Source organism: Schistocerca gregaria, chromosome 5, assembly GCF_023897955.1.
Source record: "Schistocerca gregaria isolate iqSchGreg1 chromosome 5, iqSchGreg1.2, whole genome shotgun sequence".
NCBI classification, from domain to species: Eukaryota; Metazoa; Arthropoda; class Insecta; order Orthoptera; family Acrididae; genus Schistocerca; species Schistocerca gregaria.
The window spans coordinates 493,250,876-493,267,619 of record NC_064924.1 but is presented as its reverse complement, the minus strand read 5'-3'; the positions used below and the strand labels follow the sequence as shown (position 1 = coordinate 493,267,619).

Genomic DNA, 16,744 nt, shown 5'->3' with positions numbered 1-16,744 from the left:
CCATCATTATTAAGCAATACAGTATGCCTTCATATGCTTGGAAATATAATTTCTTTAGTTTTGCTTTGCTTTCATCCAATCCCTATACCAAGATAGCAAGACCACACTGACTAATGTTATGACACCAGGTCAATCAGTCATCTTGCAACTACTTAAAAGGTTGCTGCTCTTCTTCAGGAGCCATATGTTAGTCTGACCTCTTCACAGATATGCCTCTGAAGTGGTTGGCCAACCACAGTAAAGGCATGCAAGCCTACCCACCCCATTCATTGGCAGGAATGGGGTAGGGGGGGAGGGATGCTTTAGCGACAACTATCGCTGGGATTCTGAATTGAAATTAACCTTCAAGACAATTTATTTTATGTGTCTGGCTTCTAAGTATCAACAGCAGGCCATGACTTTGAAAGAAGAAACACCAAGGGCAACCACAAAAGCCACTGATTCACACTCATAAACGGTACAGAAATTTAATATTTATGATTAGTGGCTGTCAATAACCATATACTAGGTGGGTCATGAGAATGGAGGCCCCACCTTTTGTCAGTTGCTTGCCTTTGGAAGGAGTGTAATGAGTCTCTCTTTGAGTACAATAATAGATATTTACAACACTTTTAAGTAAAACTTGCAATCCCACAACAAGGTGGGAGAGCCTTGGCAGAGTTATAAACTGTAGAAGAACAAATCTGGCAGACTTGAGCTGTGAGCCACATTATAGAAGATACTTGGGTGGTGTGGATGCTTTTAATTAGGACAAAGATCTGGTGTTTGAGTTCTCATTTGGCATAGAATTTTCATATGTCAGATAAATTAAAACTGATTATAACTTGACTGATTTGATGATAATATCATTCAAGACAGGCAGTAATTAATGCAACAGGTAGAAGTTATTCACTGAAGCAGCATTTTTCTTTAGGTCATTCTCAACTCCTGAAATATCACCACTATACTGTGGCACAAGGAATTTGTCTTCTAATCAAAAGAAAATATTGTGCAATATTGTCCAGTGCAAGTTGTTCCAGCTAGAGCATACATGTATTAGCTGCCACACATAATCTAGTACAGATGATCAAGCGTAAGTTGTGTATGGACAGTCCAGACAGTATTCATTGTCTCACCAGGTAGTTAGAAAGAAGAGATACAAGAGAGTTGTGGCCAAGAAAATATGATTGTGAGAGGCAGTGGTAACACAAAAATTCAAATTAATGGAAAAAATTCAAACTTTTGTTAACTTTACCAATTTTCCATTGCTGTTTATCCACAAGTGATGAAATATCAGTCTATTGTGAGAGGCAGAAGTGCTTCCAGTGTTTGTTCTTGAAAATGAGTATTTTCTCTTTTGCATTATATTCACAGCATAAAAAGCTGAACAGGTATGCAAGCTCACCACATTTGACCAATGTAATCTTTAAGATTTATTGGCTGAGTAATATCACTGTTTTAGAACAATGTTTCAAGTAGTTTCATCATTGTTATCCAAGTAAAATTTAAAACATCGAACTTGGCTCAACTAGTAACCCAAGATGAAGTCATCAGCAGAGAAATGGTGTTCACAGTGAAAATTTCTGTGCCCAAATTTCAGACCTACCTATATGTTACCCTACAGCTTTACAAATAGTTGCTTTCTTACATCACTGTCCAATTAATCATACTGCATCATATCAAACAACAAGTAGTGCTGGTGCACTGTGAATTTCTACACTAAGTACCAAACAACTACCATGTATTTCAACATTATGTCTTTTTCAAAACACAAAAATTTTTCCTTTCCCTAAAGAATGAAAATGGGCAGAAAGCCATTCTAACTGCTGCTTCTGTGATGAAATAGCCAGTTAGCATAGTATGTTATAATCAAGTTAATCACCTTAGGAAATATGTTGAAATTAAATGAAAAAATGAGGGATTATCAATAAAAATAGTTCTACTATCATGTATTATATGTATGGGTACAGCTCAAATCAGTCAAAGAAAATAAGTTTCAAAATTTTAATTCAGATGAGGCAAAACTCTACATTTTTACTGTGGCAGCAGTTGAATTACAATAGTGCTGTGTACAAAAGTAACAAGGGGAGAAGGAAGAAAATGTGAGACATTGTATCTCTGTCCTGAAGACACATTTACACTGTCATATGCATAATTAAGAGACTAAGAGGCTAAGTTTAGATCTACATTACAAAAAATAATTCTCTCTTGTTGTAGAGCTAATAAAGTATTAAAATTTCATCTTTATATGGAAAAAATAGGTACTGAATTTTTTTTTATGGAAAGTCAATTATTTGAGAAGACATAGTGATGTCAATATACTTACATATGGTTCACAACACCAAGAGTCACTCCAAATCCCATATGAAAGAAACCAAATATTATGGATAACTTCATTTTGTATGAGTTCAGGAACATAATCTTGTTTGCTTCAGCCAACTGAGAACAGCAAAAGGATATTGCTTCAGATGATATTGTTTTCAAACTTGTCAAACATGGATTGTGTAGATTATGCGCTCATTCCACCATTACCCACCACTCCATCAGATATGACACACTCCAGTCATCCCCCTCTCCCAATGAGATAAAATGTGTAATTAATCTTCAAGTATATATTCTGTCTGTCAGCTGACCTACCAATTATTCTCATAGTTCTACAATGAAATTACTACCCTCTAGTCTGCGACTGCAAACAAATGGCTGTGCTGGTAACCAGCAATATTTGTCACTGAACATGATCTGCATCATAATAGTGGGATCTTAGTATTTGTTTCACTTCACTAACCATCTACCACTTCAATCTTTCTTTGTTTTCATCACATCTATGTCTTTTCACTACCTTTTCCTATTTCCTGTCAGCCACTTTCTTAAAAAGGGGGTGAATTAATTTTTAGAGCTTTGTGGTGGCTATTCTTGTATCATTTTCCCCTCCATTATAGTGCTGATGTACATTCTTGATTTCTTGTAAGTTAAATATTGCACTTCTAGAAATCTCAACTGACAACACCATATTACTACTATTACCACACTTTATGATATGAGTTACTTGCTACTAAAGGAAAATAGTTATTATACCATATATGATGTAGTCTTATATATAATGAATCTCTTTCTATTAAGTGTCAATGGGAATCTCCAAATCCAGAACTCCAATTTCCAGATTAATTGCATATGCATGATATTATCTTCATTAGTAAATGCAACTTGTTTGTCCTAAATTGGTTGACTAAGGAAATTATTTGACAAAAGAAGATGCTTTCATGACCTGATTATTGCTGCAGAAGCTATGTCTAAATTAGTTCAAGATCGCTATACATGTACATAACTGTTCATAAAAAATGTCTCAGGTAAATTACACACAATTGCTAAAATCCTGTACACTGAAATGACACAAAAATTAATAACTGTTAGGGCCTGTGATACAGTATTTTGTTCTTAACCTAAAACTCAACTTTTGTGAACTAATACATGACATTAATGATGGCAGTAAGGGTAAAATTTAGGTGGCTGTCCCTCCACAAAAAAATGTGAACCTTTCAGGGACAAGAAAGGAAAAAAGGAGGATGATAACTGTAAGGACAAAATTAACAAATGTGTAACTAATTTACAGTTTATAATTGGTGCTCTGAAAAGGGATAGCATGAAACTATACGAAGGAAAAATTGAACTGAGCATACTAAAATTTCCACATGACAGTTTGACCCTTTTGGAAAACCTGAAAAAGTAAAGTTCAATAGCCACAAACAGAAAGTGAGAAATCTGTGAAAGGAACACGTTTTGTGCACAACAACTTCTTCAATATAGTTATACTATAGACTGTTGAAGAGCACTATGTAGTTTTTGCAAGCCACAAGAAAATAAATAGGATAGTGAGGACAATTCAGAACAAGAAAGGGTATGCACACAAGTAAATAAGAAAACAAACCTGAATATGGCAATGAAACTCACCAATCGTATGAAACCCAATCTGGGCTTTTGTTGCATGACGTAGTGAAGACACAGATCAAGGAAATTAAGTCAGTGCAGTTTTTATTGACTTCTGAAAACCATTTGACTCAGCACAACACATTTTTTTTCTTTTTTAACCAAAGTACGATAACATGAGGCATAAAATAAAATGTGAGACTGCATTGTGGATTTCTTGGTAAACAGTGAAGTGAAAAACAATGCCTCCAAATTTTTTATTCTGTTCTCAAGATTGGTAGATGTGATCTCAATAGTTCTGATGACACAGTGTAGGTGCACACTCGTAGGTTGGCACTACGTGAACCACACCGTCCTCTAGTAGACGCTGTGGAGCTCAACGAGCGCCACTCTGCTTTCTGCCCATTTCATCAACAGCAGATGGCCTGGATACATCATCTGAACTTTAGAGGGTGTTGGCTCAAGCTCAGCAAATGATGCAGTGCTTGCTGCTGTAAATGGACTGGTCACACACAAACTGCAGCTACTACAATGCCTCCGACACCCCCACCTGTACCACAGACGACGCCTACAGTGCCGCCATTTCATGCCTTCAGTCTGGACATTGAACACTGGCCAGAATACATCACCCAGCTCGAGGCACACTTCACCACATACAACATACCAGGTACAGACCGGCTTGCCTTCTTCATTGCCAATGCAGGTGTAGTGTCATACCATGTGCTGGTAAAATTGTTCCCCACCACCTGCCCAGAGACTAAAACTTACACAGAAGTGATTGATGCATTGAACTCCCACTTCCATGACAGTGTAAATGTGGTAGCTGCATGCTACAAATTCTTTCGTCTCTGGCATGGTCCTACTCAGTCAAATAAATCTTGGTTAGCAGACCTTCAGGGACTAACATCAGATTGTGACTTTAATTGCTCATATGGACTCTCTTATGCAGATAACATAATTAGAGATACTCTTATGCAGAATGTGGTGGACCACCACATCCATGAGCACATCTTTAAAGATTTAAAAACTAGTCTTTGCAGGAAGTAGTGGACTTGCTAGATAGACAAGATACATTAGATATGGCTACTTCCGCCACGCATGGGCAAGTAAACAATTTTCCACCCAGGCACCCACTAAGAAACTGAAATCATGTCTGAACTGTTTTCGTGCCCATCCACAGGACAGTTGCCCATCCCGTCAAGCACAGTGTTATTTTTGTAATGAGAAAGGACATGTGCAAGCTATGTGTAGTAAGAGAAACTCTAATTCACAGCCTGTTTACCAATTGCATGACTCGTGTGGGCGTCACAGTAATGGAAACTGCCATGATTATGATCCACATCATCAGCCTATGGAAATCAATGCCATTTTTTCAAGGCCTTCTGCTTTACTGCTTTATGTGCTTCTACAGCTCATTGTGTGAATAAACAAGTTTTGCCAGACACTTCCTCTCACATTCAGCACAATGCGAGTAAACTTTTTGTAACTTTGAACATTTGTGGACGTTCTGTTCACATGCAGCTGGACACTGGTGTGTCTGCTTCTTTACTCAACAGATCAACGTATGACTTGCTTGGCTCACACCACTTCATTGTTCACATTCCACTCTGACTGCATTTACTGGACAAGAAATCTCAGAGCTCAGAATGTGTAGTTTGCAAGCCATGTATAGTGCAATGATGAAAACAGTGTCTTTCCATGTGCTTCACTCTAGTGATGCTATGAACATTTTTGGCACGGTCGCATTTAAACTTTTTTTTGGCCTCACAATTCAGGACAATGTACTTTGCCACAACTCTAGTGACCATGCAGACAGTATTGCCACACTATGCGATGATTTTGCTGAACTCTTTTCTGATAGCGTTGGTTGAGCCACAGACTTTGCAGCGCATGTTGTAGTTAAAGACAATGCCATGCTTATTTTCCTGCACACACGCCCGGTACCGCACACAGTGCACGACACCATAGCTGCTGAACTTAAGCTTTTGCAAGAGAGTGGTGTCAATGAACCTGTTTCTGATTCACAATGGGCTACGCCTATAGTGTGTATGTGAGGAAACAAAACAGTCGTCTCTGTATTTGTGCTGACTTTAAGTCTATGGTCAATCCCCAGACAGTGGTTGCTATGTTTTCCTTACCGCGTTCTGAAGACATTTTTGATAAGCTTGGTGGGGGAAAATTATTTTCCACGATTGACATGCGGGACACATACTTTCAAATTATGCTCAATGAACAGTCACAGCACTGTTTTGTGGTCAACACCCACCTTGGATTGTTCAAGTTTCACTGCCTTCCATTTGGTTGCGCTTCAGCTCCTGCTATTTTTTAGTCTTACTTGCAGCAGTTGTGTGCCACTGTCCTTGGTTGTTCCAATTATCTTGATGATATTGTAGTATTGGATTGCACCCCTGATGGACACTTGCAGAATTTGTGTGCCTTATTTACTGTACTTTTGCAGGCAGGACGAAAGTGTAAAAGAGACAAGTGCAATTTTTTTCAAACTGAGATTCTGTATTTAGGACAAATGATTAACAGACAGGGTATCCACCCCTCACCGTCACATCTCCGTGCTATTAGAGACATTCCAGCACCCAGGAACTTGAAAGAACTTCAGTCTGTATTGGGCAAAATGACATATTATGTTCAGTTTATACCAAATGCAGTGCAGATTGCAGTGCCTTTGCATTGCCTTAGGCGTAATAACATTCCTTTTGTTTGATCTTTAGAATGTGATGCTGCTTTCCACAAGCTCAAATCTGCTTATTTGAGTGATTGCTCTTTGATTCTGTTTGATCCCTCCAAACCATTTGTTTTGGCCGTCGCTGTGTCTTCTCATGGCATCGAGCTGAATCTCTCACACTGCATTCATTTGTTGATTGCCCTGTCATTTTTGCATCTAAGTTGCTCAACTGTGCCCAGCAAACCTATTCTCAAATCGAGAAAGAAGCTTTAGCTATTGTCTATGGAGTGACAAAGTTTCATGATTTTTTGTACAGTTGCAAGTTTTATTTGGCACCGACCATAAGCCTTTGATGTCATCGTTTCACCCGTCAAAGACAGTTCCAGCCCGAACTGCACAAAAGTTGGTCTTTGTTTTTGTCTAACTGCAATTATGAAATTTTGTTTTGGCCTACAGCCCAGCATGGCAATGCCGATGCTATGTCTCATCTACCTATCAGTCCTGATTCTTCTGAATTGTCGTGCATGTTAATTGATTCACTGGATAAGGAATTAGCTGATGGTTCTCCAGTGGATTTTCATCGCATTGCTTCCGTGACAGCTGCCAATGCTTCTTTGCAGATTCTTTAAGTATATTCTTACTCAATGGCCTCCATTTGCTATGCAGATTGGTGATCCCCTTGTTTGATGTTACTTTGCGCAATGGAACAACTTGTCTGTACATCACGGTGTTATTATGTTATGAACTGACAATGATCAGTCTCATGTGGTTGTAACTCATTCATTGCAGTCGGAAATCCTCTGCTTACTGCATGCTGGTCATTGGGGTATAGTGCGGATGAAGCAATTAGTGTGTCATCACTGCACTTGGGTCAGCATTGATAAACAAATTGAGACTTTGCTTGCTAATTGTCGCCCTTGCGTGGAGCATCATTCTGCTCCCCACCAATGCTTCTTTGCATGGCCGACTCATACTGTGGCTTGGCAGTGCTTTCATATTGATTTTGTGGGTCCTTTCTGGGACACCCATTGGTTAATAGTTATTTCTGCATATAGCAACCTTCCTTTTCTCACTGCTTAGCAAGTACACTTCTAGTTACATGCTTATACACAGATGAGCCAAAACATTATGATCACCTGTTTAATAGCACGTTCATCTAGCTTTGGAACAAAATGCGTGAGTGAGTCTGCATATCAGGGATCCAGCAGTTTGTTGGTAGGTTTGTGGAGGTAAGTGGCATTAGATGTCTACACATGGGTCATGTAATTCACGTAACTAACAAGCTACTGATTTGTGTATGTGGTTATGGCACCCAATAGCGACCCAGATGGCTTCCATAGCAGTTACATCAGGCAAATTTGGTCACCAAGTGATCAACATGAGTCCACTATAACACAGCTCAATGCTCAAACCACTGCAGCAAGGTTCCAAGACATGAACAATTATATTGCTCAAAAATGACATCGCCATTGGGGAAGAAATCTAGCATGAAGGGATGCAGGTGGTTCAGAATTGTCAGCATGTCTTTGATTACTATCACAGGTCCCATGCAAGCACAGGAGAGTGACTCCCATAGCATAATACTGCTACCACCAGCCTGCATCTGTGGTATGCTGAATATTTTTAATCACCATTCACCTCAATGATGGCATTTGACAACCATCGACCTAGTGTAGCAAAAATGTGACTCATCTGAAGAGCTGACACATTTTCACTGATTCACTGTTGAATCCTGATGATCCCATGCCCACTGCAACAGTAATTTACAATGTTGTTGGGTCAATGTGTGAACACATAGGGGTGGTCTGCTGCAGAGCTCTGTGTTCAACAAGGCACAATGGACAATGGGCTCCAAAATACTTGTGCATGTGCCAGCATTGTGCTCCTTCAGAAGAGATACCACACACCACCATCTATCCTACTTTACTGAGCCATAGATGCTCATGACAGTAGTACATGAACATCTGTCAAGCTTTGCTGTTTTCGTTACTCATTCACAGGCTCTACATAATAATAATCTGCCCTTTGTGAAAGTCATGTATCTTAATGGATTTCCCAATTTTCAGCCCATATCTCTGCTAGGCTGAGCCTCTGTCTGTGTCTGCTCTGCTAACATTCTTCTGTCATTACATCAAATGCCTGCAATGTCACTAGGTGGCATTCAACATCATGGTGGGCAGTGGTCATAATGTTTTTACTCATCAGTGTATTCTATAACTGTAATCACACTAAAAATCACTAAAACCTTTAAACAGAACCTTCTAAATGATTAGAGCAGCAAATTGTAGTAGCTATTCAAGAATGTGCCAACATCAGGAAGTTCTCTGAGACATTGGCAATGTTCCTTTTCTTATATCTCTCAACATGTGACACTGCTGTGTCCTTAATTGCCAAGACTGTGTTCCAAATACTTGCAAAACAATGTTCACTAGATCATTATTATCCAAGCAAGTAAAAATCATCATAATAAATATCCTGTCAAATCTATAATCATGACATGTGTTACATGATGAACGGTGAAATGTGCTTGCAAAATGCTATACAAACTTACTATACAAAGTGCTCAAATGTAAATCTCTGTATTTAACATATTACAATAATGAATCAAATGAAGCCAGAAGCAATGATTCAACTAAAGCTAGAAACAAGTTAATGGCACAGTGTTACATCAGAGCTACTTGTGGCCAGTCTTAGTATATGCACTAACCTCTTCTGTTACTACGTTTGATCTCTTATTATTTTATCAAATTTCACCATATTACTTCACATCATCCATTTTTTTTTTCATCATTATTTTCCCTTCTTCAGCATTGTTTTCTGACATACACTCCAGTGTCTTTACTTGGGACTGTCCGCAATACTTCATATGATCTTTGGAAAATTGCATTTGTATTTTATTACAAGGTTTACAACTTTGCTTCCGCCATTTTTCACCAACATTTGAGGCTTTAATGAAATAAATTGGTTACACATGTATTCAAAGTATTTTGATGATTTAATGAAATAAATTGGTTACACATGTATTCAAAGTATTTTTCATTGCTGGCCACTACTTTCTCCCCTCTTTTGGGCAGTGTATGAATCCCGTATCGAAAAAATTGTGCATCTTTTGAAGTGATCCATGAATCTATCCACTTTGTGACTTCTTCATGAGATCGGAAGTGTTGGTCAGCTAGGCCATGTGCCATTGATCTAAACAGGTAATAGTCAGAGGGAGCAATGTCTGGATAATATGGCGGGTAGGGTAGGACTTCCCATTTTCACGTTTCCAAATACATTTTGACCTCTTCTGCAACGTGGGGTCAAACAATGTCATGCTGTAAAATCATTTTATAGTGCCTCTTGTTGTATTGTGGCCGTTTGTCTTTTAATGCTCTGCTCAACTCATTAATTGCATTCAATAACGAGCACCTGGGATTGTTTCACTTGGTTTTAACACCTCATAGTACACGACACTGAGCAGGTCCCACCAAATGCAGAGCATGATCTTGGAGCCATGAATATTCAGCTTGGGTGTCAACATGGAAGTGTGGCTGGGATATCCCCAGGATTTTTTGCACTTAGGGTTATAATAATGAACCCATTTTTTGTCCCCAGTCACAATGCGATGCAGAAATCGCTTCCATTTTTGTCTCTGAAGCAACTCTTCACAAACACAGTTCAACATCTCTTGGTTTCAGCTCACACGGAACCCATGCTCCTTCGTTTTGAATCATGCCCATAGCCTTGAGATGTTTTGAAATGGCTTGCTGTGTCACTCCCACTGATTGCTCCAATTCTTCTTGAGTCTAACAAGAGTCTTCACTCACAAATGTCTCCACTTCTGCATCTACGAAAACATTCTCTCTTCCACCATTATGCTGGTCTATGATGTTAAAATCACCATTCTTGAAGTGTTGAAACTGTTCATGACATGTTCTTTCACTAATAGCGCCCTTACCATATGTACATGAGAGTATTTGATGAGACTCAGCTGCTGTTTTCTTCATATTGAAACAAAACAGTAACACCTCCCGCAAATGACAAGAATTAGGCTCCTAAACTGGTTTTCAATCAAGAACAACTTCATGATGCAGACACACATGGACTAATTTTTGAATGAGGTTATGTTGAATGAGGTGCAAGCTAACTGCCTGAAGTCTGTGATCTTTTTCTTATGATCACTACTTAACGTTGTCACCACCTGTCAGCAAACAGCAGAAGCATAGTTTTACACCTTATACATATTATGATAGCCTTTGAAACAAGAATCAGTTTGCTTAGGAATCTTGCTTTAAAACCGAATTTTAAGTATATTTTTAAGGTTGTAGAAATCATTCTATAGAACTATGAGAAATTTAGTTAAACAATTTTTGAATGCATTTAAAAAGAATTTTCTCTCTAAAAATAGAGCTGAAATATAAGAATTAATATTCTTCACCCATACTGCATTTAATTCTTTTCCTTTAATACCCTTCAGATGTAGTATACTGGAGATAGCACATTTTAATAACAATTATGCATCACAGTCTACCGCAAGTTTTGTCCCATGATATGTCCACCTATTATTTTTCTAACAATGGAAAATCCAAGATGAAATAAAGACATTATGATGAAAAGGGTAGATGCTACTCACCATATAATGGAGATGCTGAGTCGCAGACAGACACAACAAAAAGGCTACTAAACATTTAAGCTTTTTACCAGAAGGACTTCTTCCTTTTCTATTTCAGAAGAAGGTCTTCTGGTCAAAAGCTTGCATGTTTAGCAGTCTTTTTGTTGCATTTGTCTGTCACTCAATATTTTTTTATTATGATAAAAATATATTTGATATATCTTTTTCAATTAAATGCAAATCATGCTTTTAAAATCCACCACCATTTCCATAGTAATGGGTTAGTTACTGTATACACCATTGACTTTAAAGATTACTGCATTTACTAATCAAAGTGATGCTTTTTTGTGCTAGCAATATAGTGTTTACCTGACTGCATATGCAGTCAGAAAAAAGAGGAGTAAGTCACTCTAACCTAAATTAAAATTTAATGGTATTACAGTCGTGTAGAAAATTGAGCTCCTGACTTACTATGTCCCATGCTCTACTAAAGGTGGAGGAGAACCATTTAGTTAACAAGGCATCCTCTGACAGTTAACATCAGCTTTTAAAACTAGAGACAGTATTTGTCTCTCAACAAAATCCTCAGTAGCCCACAGGAAGTCAAGTGAGCAGCATCTAACTATGCCCATCAAGGAAAATTCATTAGTTATAGAGGAAATTAATTTAAAGTTCTCTGTGAAGTAGCCAGAGATGCTGGCTGTTCAGACTATGAATTACTACACTAGTTTTGGGAAAAATCTATAAACAATTTTGATATTTGATGGCTTATTTTCACAACAGAAATTTCAAAAATAAACTTAATATTGTGTGACACTGTATAAGGGCATCTGTATCATTATTCCAATTCTTCACGACAGTCTTCTTACAGAGGAAGACCTTTACATTATCTTTTGTCATATTTTGTATTTATTTCTGTTTCAGCATATGGTAATCAGAAATCTGTAGTCCACCTCAAAACTCTAAATTTTTTATCAATCACTCTATTTTTACTAGCAGTGGCAACAACAGCAACATTGTTAAATTCTGGTAACTCCTTTAGAAACCATAAGCATTGTACACATATAAAACATGTAAGTTGTGTAACACCTCACCTGCCAAGCTGGATCCATGCCTAAGGGATATATGTTATCACCATAATCTGTTGCTGGATTGAGCTGAAGTTCATCATTTGATCTGAGAGTTGAACTATTATAGGAGACTTTCCAATTGCTACCAAAGATGTTCACAGACTTTGAGAAAACATCATTGTATATTAGTCCAGTATAAACAGAAAATATTCCCATTAAAACTATAATGTAACGTCCAGCGAAGAAGATGCCCCAAATCTGAAAAAAAGAAGATTAATTACTGAACTGAAGTCTGTTTTTGAAATATAATACATTACTTCATCAAGAAAAACAAACACTGAATAACAGGAATTATATCCACCCTTTCTGAAGCAGCATTCAGCTGCCTTATGATCAGATGTATGAATAATATGATTTGTATTTTCCAAGATATTGTAATTAAATATGAAGAAACAAAACAAGGCTGTGACTTTCTATTTCTGCAAAAGAAGAAGAAGATATATATCAGGAAAAGGCCCTTAAAGAGCCAGCACAGCCCTCATGTAGGTCTCACTGGGCCCTCTGACTTGAGCACAAAAAATACTCAATACCATTGCTAATATTTTTATGTTCTATAACTGGGCTATAAATCAATAAATGGATTTATATGCAAAGCACAGGAACATGTGACACAAAACACATCCACAGTAGTTTTTGAGCACTAGCTCTTTTTCTAGCAAAAGTACACACAATCACATAGATGCCCAAATGAACACTCCCAGGGCCATGGTAAGATATACTGCTCTGTCAGATTAGCCATCAATAAGAAGATATCTGCTCAATTACCATCCATGTTGTAAACATGATGAATGCCACACAAAATGCCACACTCTTATATGAGAGCAATTCTCAAACTTTATACAATTATATACAGGAAGGAAGTGTTTGTCATTGAAGAATACAACTTCAAGAAATTCCACCTTATGGTAATGTTATCCCTAAAAGCATTAACTAATCTCCAGCATGTAACTATTTATTACAAGGAAGGTACAATATTCAGCCAAAGTATAAGCATAATGCTGTTGCAGAACACAGCACCTCTGGTGGCTGGTGCCAAAATATTTGACAGAATGATGTAAATACACCCTCACAATACCAGATGATGGTGCACTACATGGAAGCAGTGGTCTTGGCTTTTGCATCAGCCCCCTCCAGGGGAAGTGGATTATCATTTCAGAAGCATCCTGGAAAGTGGACATGTTGAACTAATCTTGTTTTATGTTCAGGAGGTCCATTTGTGCTGCCTGGTGAAGATACCACTGCTGTTGTTGGTGCTGGTACAGTGGTAAGTGGCTCTTCTTGTAACACATTTGCAGGTTTCACTCAGTCAAGGGAGACAGTAGTGGGTCTGTTGTTAACAAGTATGTTGATAACATGCACTTCCCATAGTATGATCTTGTGTGGCCCTGTGTACCATGGTTGCAGTGCACGTTTAACACCATCAGAATGAATCATGATGTACTTACACTTGTCTAGGTTCTGACGTACATAGCTGGAAGCCATGCCATGTCTTGATGTTTACTGAGGACAAATGCAGGAAACTTGTCCTCTAAATAAATTAACTGACATGGCCGGGCACTTGTAGTGAATGTGCATTCATAATCTCTCCTGGTGATTGTTATATTACACTATATATCAACTTGGCTGCTGTAGTGTCTAAATCTGGTTTTGTAGGTACTCTACAGGCCAAGTAAAACCATTTGCAGGGCAGTGGTCCAATCTGAACTGTGGCACATTAGGGCAGCCTTCAGAGAATGGTGCCAGCATTCTATCATACCACTACCCGCTGGGTGGTAGCTTGTGGTTCTATGATGCATTGTGTTGCAGAATTTAACAAGCTAGGTGAACAGTTTGGACTTGAATTGCAATCTGCAGTCTTCTCAGACATGTAGTGAAGAGATAAAATGTGACATCAGCTGGAAACAAAGGTGGAATATAAAGTCTCTGCTAGAATGTTATCTACCAGCTCTGCTTCTAGCCAGTGGTTGAATCAGTTGATCATTGTTAGTAAGTATTGTTGGCCATTTGATGGCGGTAATGAGCCTACCATGTCAATATGGCTGTGTGTCAAGTGAACAGTCATATAGGGAAAGTCTATGATTGATGTGTGGACATGTCAGTTGATGTTGCTGTCCTGACATTTAATGCACATTTATGTGCACACTCTGCAGTCTTTGTGAAAACCTGGCCACATGAGTTAGTTCGAGACTGGGTGAGCTGTTGGTCAAAGCTCCAAGATGATACAGATTATGTAGGCTGTCAGATGCTCCTCTTCAGAATATGGTAGGCAGGAAAGGTTGATGTTTACCATTTGGCATGTCACACTATAACTTTATGTCGACTCCATGCACATGGACTAATTGAAGTTCCAACAGTGATGACATATCTCTAAGCAGACTGCACTGCTGTTGGTCAGTCTATTGTGCTTTGGTGAGCTGAGTAAACTCAAATTGAACATGAGAGGCTGCTGACCTGAGAAAGAGAGTTGGAGACTATGTTGTTGATCCAAGAAATGTCTCATGCATCCATGCTGAACTGGGGTATGTACGTCAATTGATTGTGCTGTTACAATGAACAAATTATATTGTTTTGGCAGAAAGCATGTGTAAATGGCTTGTGATCAGTATAAATGGTAAAACCCCTGGCTTCTAGTTGTGGTTGGAAGTATTTTATGGCTTCATAGCTATCCAGAAACTCTCTGTCATAAGTGCTCCATTTCTGTTGTGTTTGTGACAGCTTGAGGGAGAAGAAAGCTAGAGGCTGTCCTCCACTGCCACACAGTTGCTGTAGTATGGCACAAATTACTACCTGGCTCTCATCAACCATTAATACTCGGTTCAGAGTGTGTGAGCAGTGCACAATCCACTATGCTCTGCTCGGCTGCCTAGAAAGTGGAGATCATGTTATCTGTCCACAAAACTGACACTTACCTTTGCTCTTTGGGCCAGTGAACACTGCCGTTAATGATTCTTGCAACTCAGCCACATGTGGAAGGTCTTGATAATAGAAATTAAAAGTAGCAAGTAATATGCAGTTCTTTAAGGTTTCTTGATTGTGGGACTTACAAGATGGCTTCAAATTTCTTATGTAAAGGCAGTGAACCTGACAATGAGATCTTATGGTCCAGGAATTTAACTGGTGTCTGACCAAAGATGCATTTGGCAGTGTTTAAAACTATGTCTTACTATTCTAAATGTTTAAACACTTTAGTTATAAGCTGACAGTGCTGTTTTGGTGAGGCTAAGGAAACCAGGAGATCATTCAGGTACTCAAAGCAAAAGGGGAGACCTTGTAATACCACATCTATAAACTTTTACCAACTCCGTCCAGTGTTTTGGAGGCCAGATATTGTGAAACAACTCTCAAATAAACCAAATGAAGTGATTATGGCCATCTTTGGTATGTCTGCTTCTGCTGCTGGAGTCTGAGTGTATGCCTTGGGAGAGACTAGGACACTTAATAAGGTCACATCACTTAACACATAGTTATAGTCTCGTAGTAAGGCTAAAGGGTATCAGTCCAGCACATTTCTTGCATTGATGGCTCAATAACTCCTGCATGGATATCATGCACCACACATATTAGGCACTAAGTGACGTGAGGACAACCAAGGAATGTTCAATGGGCACGTAATACCTTCCTGAAGCATGCTGTCAAACTTAGCTTCTTCTATGGGCAGACACTCTGGAGACAAATGACAAGGTCAACTGGGTACTGATGGGTTATTGGTAGTTTTAATATAATGCATAGTGTTGTGATATATCTTACTCAGCGTTCCAGGCAGTTGCATCAGTGCTGGAAATTTCTGCAGTAAGTCCTAGTACTCACTGCATATGACTTATACAAGCTTCAGCATGGCCACAAGCATTGCTTCAGTTTGTCAGAAACCTGAGGTTGTTAAGCTGGTAACGCTGTCAACTAGCTGAGCATTCACCATGACTGCTAACAGTTGGTAATAGGTTACAAAATCCACCCCTATTATGGATTTTGACATGTCCACAATTCCACAATTGTAAAGCCCACACCAGGTCATACTGCAATCAGAGATCCAGCTTGATCCACAGTATACCATACATTAGTGTGCTAGCTTATTAGTTGTGTTCAGGCAGAAGTTGGTTGGTGGTCACTTGTGTAACTGCATGTGCAGAAATATGCATAGATCCAACACAGTGTCCATCAGATATTTTTGTCTGGACTTGTAGTCACTTATGAACAGGTGCCACAACACAGCCTGGCAGTCAACTGACATGCCTACATCTGATTGCCAGTGGCAATTGGGTGGTGCAAGGCATAGTATATTTAAGCACCTTGAAGCAATCACATCTTCAATTTCCATGGTGTATTTATGGTCTAACTGGCTTCCCATGATCACAAATTTGGTGAAATCCACTGTAATGCCCACACAGAGAAAACTTGCTTCCACTTGCATGAACCACACTGCTGGATTATGTGGCCAGC

At 38.7% G+C, this 16,744-nt stretch overlaps 1 protein-coding gene across 2 annotated transcripts in view; it reads right to left on the bottom strand.

Moving 5' to 3' along the window:
* The window catches only part of LOC126272907 (V-type proton ATPase 116 kDa subunit a 1-like), a 235,897-nt gene that overhangs the window by 63,155 nt on the left and 155,998 nt on the right, over window positions 1-16,744 (bottom strand). For both annotated transcript variants that reach the window (XM_049976170.1, XM_049976171.1), the window contains exons 10-11: window positions 12,272-12,505; window positions 2,306-2,418 (exon numbers count right to left, since the gene is read on the bottom strand). In XM_049976170.1, coding sequence (XP_049832127.1) covers window positions 2,306-2,418; window positions 12,272-12,505 — 347 coding nt within the window. The remainder of the gene's footprint in view (window positions 1-2,305; window positions 2,419-12,271; window positions 12,506-16,744) is intronic.